Genomic DNA, 10,765 nt, shown 5'->3' on the forward strand with positions numbered 1-10,765 from the left:
AAGTCTTAGTAATAGGGATCCCGTTTTTACCCTTTGGGTACGGAACCCTTAAAATACAATAATGTCGTATTCTTATTTATACCCATAAAAAAACACTTTTTGCGTATTAAAAATGCCAAATATTCCAAATATGCTAATGAGCCACCCTCGTTTTATTTGAAAACAATTGAGTATTTGATTAAAAACTAATGGTTTTAAAACAGCCATGGTACTCTAGATTGAAAATTAAAATGTTATTGTTTTTAATTGAAAATATCAAAAGGTGGCATAAGATATCATAGAATATATCATTTTCTGACATTACAAATTGGGGATGGAACCTTTGGTGTCGCAACAACGAAATAATAGGGTAATTTTGAATAACACCCTGTATAAATGGTGTAACTAACCGTTTTATTTATTTAGACTACAGAGGAATTTTATTACTAAAAATAAATTCAACTTTTAAAATACACAATATATACATTTATTTATTTTCATAACAAGTTAATTTTCAGTCGCATTCTTTACATTAGTAATGAATATCTGCACTGTACAGTGCAGGTACAATAAATTTCTTTTCCTCTACAGTAGCAATGGGTGCAGGTGCTACCCTAGCCCCAGTAGAAATTGTAGCGGCTGCCGAAAGATGGTTTTTGTCTACAGGAATATTAGTAGCTGCTACTCTGAACCCAGCCTTATCAGCAATGTAGTTCACTGTCTGGACCACTCCGAAAGCATCTATGTAGGAATATCCTCCTTGGACTACACCATCAGCTGATCTAGTCTCTGACTTAGCTGCATATGGCTCCACATACCTAAATATAAGGATATAGAGATATATAAATTGGGCAGAAATGTTTAAATTTGTTGTCTAATTTAAGATACCAAGCAGCTCTTCATTTAACTTTATAGAGCAAATGATTGTAACAGATATTTTATTAAGATTAAAGCTGCAAAAATTCGTTTAAACCGAATTTTATTATCGCTATGTTGGTCACATTGCGCCGTTTTCAGCAGGGTTGTCGTTTATTATGTGACAATTATCCTAATGTCAGTCATTATTTTGTATAATATCGTGTTGTTGTTGAATCTTTGTGAGTAATTCTCGTTTTTTTTTGCCTATTTTCATAGTTTTTTTTAATTGGGCTCTGGTGCACAATAGGTCCCCACGCATTTAACACTTTTTTGGGATTTTTTTGCAAGATTATCTTAAACTGAATATTTTTAAGCATAAAAATTGTTGGATGAATGTGTTTTATCTTTAAAAAGCGGCAAAAAAACGTATTTTAGGTACAGGCGACGGACAGTAAATATGTTAAATTTTCTACACGGATTCAGTAAAAACATCACATATTAGTACTTTATTACCTTATATAGACGTGGAATAAGGTTCCCAACTTGAGCATCGGCGATTCCGGGACATTTATTTTTAAGCTTATAAATAATTGAAGCAAGACATTAAATATTAGAAAATTAAATATATTATGTGTGTAGTACACATTTTTTTAATTTCCAGGTCCCGGCCAAGGTAAAACTTTCGCCGGGACAAACATTCTGATTCCTGGTTAATCCCGGCCAAACCGGGACGGTTGGGAACCCTAACGTGGAATGATCTAATTTAAGCACAAAAATGTAACGAATCTTCTTTGTAAGCATAAAAATTAAGAAAATATATTTATTTACATCAGCTCAAGCTAGCAATTTTATGACTTTTTCGATTGACAGTTAATCGATCATCGGTATGTCATCTATGGCCTTCGCATAGAATTTGCGACGTTGTCAATAAAATTACTTTATATGATTTTCTTCTGAAATAAAGTTGTTGTGGAGGGACTTAAAACGGTAAGTTATCACTTTAGTGCAACAAAAATTGAACTGTCTAGTAGCTTATTCGTTAGTGTGGATTATTTTAAAGCAATTTCTGAAATAAAATTTGCGGATTTTTCAGGTTCTACGAAAATATAAGTTTTTTTAATATATACTGTTTTTCGACGCGTAATCAATGAAGTTTTGTCATTAGGCTCAATTAGGTTAGCCTGGTTATTTGGAAGGTGGTAATGCATTGGTTAGCCTGGTTATTTGGAGGGTGTTAATGCAATGGTTAGCCTGGTTATTTGGAGGGTGGTAATGCATTGGTTAGCCTGGTTATTTGGAGGGTGTTAATGCATTGGTTAGCCTGGTTATTTGGGGGTGTTAATGCATTGGTTAGCCTGGTTATTTGGAGGGTGGTAATGCATTGGTTAGCATGGTTATTTGGAGGGTGTTAATGCATTGGTTAGCCTGGTTATTTGGGGGTGTTAATGCATTGGTTAGGTTAGGTTAGATAGGCTGGTTATTTGGAGGGTGGTAATGCATTGGTTAGCCTGATTATTTGGAGGGTGTTAATGCATTGGTTAGCCTGGTGATTTGGAGGGTGTTAATGCATTGGTTAGCCTGGTTATTTGGGGGTGTTAATGCATTGGTTAGGTTAGGTTAGATATTCTGGTTATTTGGAGGGTGGTAATGCATTGGTTAGTCTGGTTATTTGGAGGGTGTTAATGCATTGGTTAGCCTGGTTATTTGGGGGTGTTAATGCATTGGATTAGGTTAGGTTGGTGGGGAGTGTTTGGAAGTACGCAGATCACATCGATTTCGGAATCTTACTGAACAAATCCGGGAAAAATATATTTTTAAACAATTGTGCTAAATACTGTGTAATGATTTTATTGTCAATTTATTTTTATAGTGTTTTTGTTTTGCCTCGTTTATTATATTTTTAATTTTTCGTGTTCTTAAAGTGCGTACTAAATGTAAAAAAAATGAATATAAAGTAGAACGTTTTCGATTTTACACAGGGTGAGTATGGCAACACTGTGCATAACCTTGTATTTTACTGTCTTTATGAAGGTTATAATAGGGAGTTTTCGCATTGAAATGTAGTGAAAATTTGGAATTTTCAATTATTTTTTTTCGTAGAAAAAGTGGTTCATCCAACAATTTTTTTCTTTTAAACCATTCCATTAACTATGGGATCCACATTAAAAATTAAAAAAACCACGATTTCGTGGGGACCTGTTCTGCACAAGACCCTTAATTGTACTTTAAAAGCCCAAACAGTTCTTTTAAGAACTAAATTTTCGAGTTTTTGAATTGCATTTCTTGAAATTGTGTGTTGAAAATATGCCGAAGCATTTAAACAGTTGAAGCAAACAGCTTGTAACTTCCCTGATAAACTATTTTGAACGAGAACGTGACAATAATGGTCCTATGTTACCCTTGACTGGAGTCAGAGAAGTAAGTTTGCACCACTTTCAAAGTTATTTCTACGTTAGTTTCTATTAAATTCTGTGATTATTAGTTTGTGCATTAATAACACCCTCTTACTTGTTATTACTACTTATGGTGTTGTAAGGTGTACATCAATAAATAAATAAATAACCCATAATAACGCTTAGAATAATCTTCATAATTGGCTAGTTTTTGCCAATATGTAATAAGTAAAATAAGCTATAAAACAAATAAATCAATTTAATTCAGTTACTAAAATATTAGTTATTAAATTAAAAATAAAACGTAAAAATATTTAAAAAATTATATAATAAATATATTGTTTGTCACTACTAAATTAAGATCAATCTCATAAATCCGTCACAATCTGGCAGCGCTGTCACCATCGCTTGTCACTCACGTGCGTCGGAAATTGTTTTGCGATTACTATATATCTCTTACCCATATGAATATGGTCCATAAGAGTACTGCTCTGGAGCATAAGCCACTTGAGCAGCAGGAGCAACAGGAAGAGGCTCGGCGCCGCCTACATGAGTTTGGACAGGCACAACATAGCCATCAAGATTCTCAGGAATAGGACTCAAAGGAACTTCAGCACGTAACTCCAACTGTCTTGCCTTTTCTTTCTCTACAGCAGCCAAGTGCTCTGCTCTGGCTTTAACTACTTCAGGAAGATCTTGGACGGGTTGCGGTAATCCATATCCTAAAGTGGCAGCTTGGGCGTTTCTGTAGGCGGCCTGAAGGGTAGCTAAGTGTTCTGCACGAGCCTTGGCTACTTCGGGAAGGTCTGTTACTGGTTCTGGTAACTGAAAAATTTATATATGTTTTACGTATCTAATTAATATTTAATAATAATACAGCGATTATGGAATTAACCAAAGAGAACTGTTTATGGTATTTAAGTTTGGAGTAGTTTAAAAAAGGTCTGTTTAATGAGAATTTTAATGTAGAATATCATTTCTCTTACATTATCATTTTAAAAAGGACTAAATCTATATTTATTTTTATAATAGTTCTATGGATTTATTATAGAGGGTGGTCCGAACTGTATTCCAGAAACTTCGGCAACATATTCTGCAGACAAAAATAAGTAAAAAAGTTCGTATAAAGGTATGTACTAAAATGTTTAGTTTCGGAGATACAGGATGTAGGTAGTAAGTTTCATGTTTATTTCGATTCTTTCCAAATAACTTCTGAAATAACGTCAATATTTGGACAAAAATTGGCGCCTGGAAGTTTTTTGACATGAGAAATTTGATTTTAATGTCAATATGACTCCTATTTATAGGGAGCGCCACCTACATGCGTTTTAACTGCTTTGAAGAGTAGTAACTTTTCGTCCGTACCTGTATAAAACTACTGAGTGAAAAAATATTCATTTCTGTGATTTTTAACGTAAGAAATGTCTGTTTGTAAAAATCGCAATGAGCAACCGTTCTCAAGATATTTAGAATGGGAGTAGTCATTATTATATGTCATTATTAACAAAAAATAAACAAGATGAGTAGATAAAATTGTTTAATTGAAATAATTGGAAAATATTTATTTGGGAAATTTTTATTATTTCAAATTAATCTGCGAGAAAATGATGATTAAACAGTTTCTGTTGAACTTTTGGCACAAAAACATTTCAAATTTGGGGCTTCTCGACAGTCGACAGTCTAATGAGCTATTTAGTCAACATGTTTAATTTATGTCAATGATGACAGGTATTGATAATTTCGATTCCAAATATCTCGAGAACCATTACTCGTAGCAATTTTTACCAAGATACCTTTTTTACGTAAAAAAAAACGTAGTAAATGTATATTTTTTACTCAGTAGTTTTATACAGGTACGGCCAAAAAGTTATTATTCTTCAAACCACTTAAAAATTATGTAGGTGGCGTCCTATACAAGTAGGAGTCATATTGACATCAAAATCAAGTTTCTCATGTCAAAAAACTCCAAGACACCAATTTTCATCCAAATATTGACGTTACTTCAGAAATTATTTGGAAAAAATCGAAATAAAAGTGAAACTTCTACACCCTGTATCTCTAAAACTAAGCCATTTTAGGACATACATTTATACGAACTTTCTTACTTATTTTAATCTGCAGAATATGCTACCGCAATTTCCGGAATACAGTTCAGACCACCCTGTATATTACTGTAGAATCTAACATATGTTAGATAACATAGATTAAATATCTTGATAATGTTAAATATAGGTATATCATACGATAAAAAAAATAGCATCAAAGAGGACATATATAATAATCCATGATAATTTCAGTGAGGTCAAGCCCTAGACATACTTACTTTTTTTTCGATTATACGGTAGTAACATTATGAAGTCCATTAAAAAAACTAAATAAGTAATTCCAATTAGTTGATCATGCCAAGAAAACTACAAAATGATTTTTATTTTGATTGACTATACACAGTACTTGTGACTGAACACAGTATGTTATACTGAATTTTTGAATTTTTCCAAAACATATTTCTGTACATATTTCATGCTAATGTCATACTGATATCTTTAACTGCTTGGGAAATATTAAATTAATACATTTAGTTAAATTGTTATATCACTGCAGGACAATAGTTGCGAGTGTTATTATTGAATTTTGTCAGTTAAAGAGAAATTTATAAAATTACAATTTTGTCAATTTCTGTTTAATTGTTAATTGCTATTTTTTTATTTATTTATAGAAATAATACGGACACAGATAGACGTTATTACCTTACAAAAAAACACTCCTCTTTTTATTTATTATTGAATTTATTGAGTGCAATTTAGAGTAAATCCCTTTATGGATTATAAAAAAAATGGCGCCGGGAGGCACGTATAGCCGCCCGTAAAATATGTTAATAAAAAGTTGGTAGGCAGTTTTTTTTAGTTTCAAAGTAAAGGAATTTTTCCAATTTTTTATCTCAAAAACTGCGACTTTGACCGATTTTGATGTTATTACAAATTTTGTTGCAAATATTATCCCTAATCTTAAATTGAAAACCGCGTTTCGCTAGCTACTCTAATTTTGGAGTTACGATTTTTTAAATTTTTAACCCCTCCCATATCCCCTTACCAACCCCCCATCCCCTCCAAAAACTAATAACCAGTTTCTCGGGTGCCACAGTATTTTTGTGCCAAATTTGGTTAAAATCGATTTAGCGGTTTTTGAGTTATCGTGTTACAGACAGTCAGACAGACACCATGGAAATATTTTGTATTTAGGTCATTTATGAGCCAAATAACTCATTTTGAGTGAAATTAAAAAAACTTTTTTTTGTCGATCTTAATAGCCTACCATACCTGTTGGTATGGTCGGTCGGCTAAAAATATTGATAATATCTTACCAGTTGATTTACAGGTACTTGTGGTACTTGAGCGTGTGGCACAGCCACAGGATTAAAGTAAGGCACAGTGACAGCAGCTGCAGCTTGGGCAGCTATCTGGGCTCTCTCAGCTTTGATAGCTTCAAATTCAGCCAAATGACTCGCTTTGGCGTGGGCTACTTCGGCATCGTCTGATGGCAAGTTTGAAGCTGCCACTCTGAAACCATGTGTGGCATCAGCTGTGTATTGGACGGTTTGGAGATGTCCATCACCATCTGCAAAATTAAATTAGATGATTAAACTGAAAATCTTAATTAGTGTCCAAAATAGTCAAAACTGTCTTGGTGTACAGTTTTCGATTTCTGAAATTGACCTTCAATATGTCTTACCTATGTATGAGTATCCTCCGTATGTTACACCATCTGCAGCTTTTGTCTCTGACCTACTAACGGTAGGCGTCGCATAACCATAAACATATTGTCCATGATCTTGACTGTGATAGAGCGAGTGAATTGGATGGAAATGTTCTGGGGATAGTTTGACAAGAACTTCACCAGTTGGTGCAGCTGTTATGGTATAAATTACCGATGATATTAGTATCTAAAAACAAAACACAATTTTGTACTCTTTTGCAGCTGCTACTTATATTAGTATAAGTCCTTAATTTTTTTTATAATTTTAAAAAAATACGAATTTTCTACCACAAATATTTAAAGCACTAATAATTATTATTAGCTACAGTCTGTCCAAAAACAATCAAGGTAAAAGCGCGAAGAAATAAAAAAAATAATAAAATAGGTATAGACATTTTTTACAATCAAGGTAGATTTACGCAGAAGACATCCTCCCCTAGACCGTATATTTTTCACTCAGTAGTTTTATACAGGTATGGTCGAAAAGTTATTACTTTCCAAACAGTTAAAACACATGTAGGTGGTGCCCCCAATAAATAGGAGTCATATTGACATCAAAATCAAATTTTTCATGTCAAAAAGCTCCCAGACACCAATTTTTATCCAAATATTGACGCTACTTTACAAATTATTTGGAAAAATAACTTCTACACCCTGTATCTCCGAAATCTATACTAATATATAAAATCCTTAAGTGACTGACACGTAAGAATGTGACGTAACAAGCTCAACGTAAGAAGCTCAATTTTGGCATACAGGTTGATTCTAGGGTGTAGAGGTTCGATAAGAAGGGATTTTTCGAAATTCCAGTTCCAAGAGGGTGAAACCACCCCTCAAATATTACAATATTTTTTATTTAAAAAACGGTCAAGTTTCCGAAAAAACGTTTAAACACGTATATTTTATTTTGTTTTTTTACATATTTTAAGATTTTTTAAAAATGTATACAGGGTGTTTCGAAAAATCTAGTCATTGATTAATCACGATCCTGCTTAAAGCGCTTGATGTAAAAAGCTGAAAACAGATTGACTTTAGGGTGTAGAGGTTCGATAAGAAGCGATTTTTCAAAACTCGAATTCTAAGGGGGTGAAACTAACCCTCAAATATTAAAATATTTTTTATTTAAAAAACGGTGAGTTTTTCGGAAAAACTCTTAAACACGTATATTTCATTTTGTTGTTTTACATATTTTAAGATTTTTTATAAATTTATACAGGGTGTTTCATAAAATATGACCATTGAGTAATCACGATTCTGCTTAAACTGCTTGACGCTTAAAGCTGACTTTTGGCAAACGGATTGCCTGTGGGGTGTAGAGGTTCGATAAGGAAGGGTTTCTCGAATCTTAAATTCCAAGAGGGTGAAAACGCCCCTCAAATTTTACAATATTTGTTATTTAAAAAACAGTTCGTCTTTCGGGAAAACGCTTGGACAAGCATAATTTATTTGGTTTTTTTACATATTTTGAAATTTTTTAAAAAATCATACAGGGTGTTCCAAAAAGTTGGGTAATTTCTTAACCACGATTCTGCTTAAACTGCTTGACGTAAAAAGCTTATTTTTGGCAAACGGATTTTTCGAAAGTCAAATTCCAACGGGATGAAACTACCCCTCAAATATTACCAAGTTATATAATAATATCGCCATATTGTTTTTTCTCATGCTGACATAAATGTGAGAAAATTTTATCCAATTTGTATGTTAATGGAAATTCTTGCTTTGCTTTATCATCACCATTACAAATGATTAATTCGATGCGAACGAAGTCAGGCTAGTACATTTATACGAAGTTTCCGAAGCACAGTTCGGACCACCCTGTATATCGATGGAACTAAATGATTTTGACGTTGATATACTGTATGATCGAAAAAAAAACCCACTTATTTGGTTAATGACGATCAATGACATTTCCCATATAAATTTACATATAAAATGACAGCGATCTTTATTTAATAGCTATGTCTGACGCCGTTCTTTTTTCGATCATACGGTATAAATAAATAAAAATACATTATTAACACAACTACTCCATCACAGATTTGATCTAAGATAACTAATTATAAGAAAAAATATCTAACCTTTGCATGCCTTGCTGTAATGGTTAGTGTATGATAATTAATAATTATTTACATACAATTACAACTAACGTTATTATTGTGATTAACATAATAAATTATAACTGAGAGACAATATAAAACAATACTGTAGTAGAAGTGTAAAATCTACGTTTAATCATTTAGGTTTTTATCTGAATTTTGATTGCTTACAATTAATTGTATGAATTTGAGTTTTTTTGTTATTTCCAAAAAATAACAGAACATTGTCACTGTGTAAAATAAGGTTGTCAAACCCTTCTGGGTTATTTTTCGTATATAATTACGATTTATTACAAAGGTGCACTAAACACTGTAGTTATATTTGTAAAAACTTAAAATGTTTTATAAAATTTCTAAACTATAACAAAAGAAAGGCACAAATCAAACACAGCAAGTGTAAAGGAATGTTTTCCGTTACATAACACCCAGCTACAAAAACTTCAGGGAGACACAAAGAGTCAACTAAGCAGAACAACATCAATAACAAACCTGGTTTATGTTACATATACAAAGGAAAAATTATTCGACACAAACCTGATAAAATATGATTGCAGGACTTACCAAAAACCGCATAATTAATTTCTGTTGTTACTACAAGAACCGACAATAACGATTTAATAGATATATGACCTTAAAGCCTTATATAGTCTGCCCCGCCTTTATCTCCGTTTGCCCATAGGCTTCCACGTAATACCTAATGAAATATTTAAATTCTTTTATGGAGAAATTCGAAAAATTAGTTTTAACACCAATGAAAACACGAATCGACGAAAAAACCTTAGTGATTCCAAGGCTCCTAAGTATCCTGAAGCGCTATTTTTTTGAAGACAGTGGGTAGAATACAGGACTTCCGGCTATAGGTGTGAAACAAGCAATTTATTTTGTCGATGGTTTTAAAATTTATAATGATTTTTTTTCGAAAAAACTACTGTTGTACTATGTCTGTTGTTTTAAAACTGGTTGTTTAAGATGGAATGTAGATTTAAATCAATTATTTATAAGTTAACAATATCTCCCACCAATTAGATGTAGGCACGGTAGAGTAAGTCTGTTCATAGTGGGTTTTAAATGAATTTATATAGCTCGATTCAAGAAACATGACAGTTGCATCATACCATACCTACTAGATACTCGAATGAAATAAGAGATGGACGTTATGATGTTGTTGAATTTATTTTACAATCATCTCCACTTTGATGGAACAGTCATTTCTGTCATTCGTCAATGCTGCGAATAAAGTTTTTCTAATAAATGTATTCTATCTTTGTTTGGTCCATCTCCTAGGACATAAAATTAGAAAACTGTCTCACTCTAACGCATTTAACTTTCTATTCTGCATGTCTTTTCTGAATAAAAATATTCTATAGCGATCGTCATTTTCCGTGAATATGACTATAGCTGTATTACTTTGATATTTTAGTTGAAATTTTTTGGAAGCTTTTAAGAACAACCAGATGTAAAAAAACGCAACGAAAAATTTTTATGCCCCCGCATAATGAAAGAAATGATAAAAATTATTGATATCATAATAATACAAACTCAGGGATAGGGAGAGGTGGACTAATTGCATGGGCCTCCTCGATCACCTGACCTATCCATTTTAGATTTTTTTATGCGGTATGGTTAAAAATAAGGTTTACAAAAGAACTTATGAATTACAAGAGGCACTCGAAGTGGCGGTACGAG

General features: G+C 32.6%; 1 protein-coding gene across 2 annotated transcripts; it reads right to left on the minus strand.

The window, feature by feature from the left end:
- Nucleotides 1-398: 398 nt before the first annotated feature.
- LOC115880583 lies at nt 399-10,010 on the minus strand. 2 transcript variants are annotated; one of them, XM_030897847.1, is made up of 5 exons: nt 9,614-10,010; nt 6,960-7,170; nt 6,592-6,845; nt 3,691-4,055; nt 399-797 (listed from the first exon to the last, which is right to left on the minus strand). In XM_030897847.1, the coding sequence occupies exons 1-5, from the start codon at nt 9,650-9,652 to the stop codon at nt 512-514; spliced, it is 1,155 nt and encodes a 384-aa protein (XP_030753707.1). In that variant the 5' UTR covers nt 9,653-10,010; the 3' UTR covers nt 399-511. The 2 variants fall into 2 exon arrangements, with proteins under 2 accessions (XP_030753707.1, XP_030753717.1); XM_030897857.1 differs by having other exon boundaries at nt 401-797; nt 9,641-10,010.
- Between the last annotated feature and the right edge of the window lie 755 nt (nt 10,011-10,765).

This window comes from Sitophilus oryzae, unplaced genomic scaffold (assembly GCF_002938485.1).
Source record: "Sitophilus oryzae breed Bouriz unplaced genomic scaffold, Soryzae_2.0 scaffold_1081_pilon_pilon, whole genome shotgun sequence".
NCBI lineage: Eukaryota > Metazoa > Arthropoda > Insecta > Coleoptera > Curculionidae > Sitophilus > Sitophilus oryzae.

Bases quoted from the DNA above. Each gene is read 5' to 3' on its own strand.
- LOC115880583 (XM_030897847.1), bottom strand. From the start codon at position 9,652: ATGCGGTTTTTGGTAAGTCCTGCAATCATATTTTATCAG. The intron at 6,846-6,959 runs GTAAGACATATT...TTAATTTTGCAG, and splicing joins CGGAGGATACTCATACATAG to ATGGTGATGGACATCTCCAA. The intron at 4,056-6,591 runs GTAAGATATTAT...TAAATTTTTCAG, and splicing joins AAGTACCTGTAAATCAACTG to TTACCAGAACCAGTAACAGA.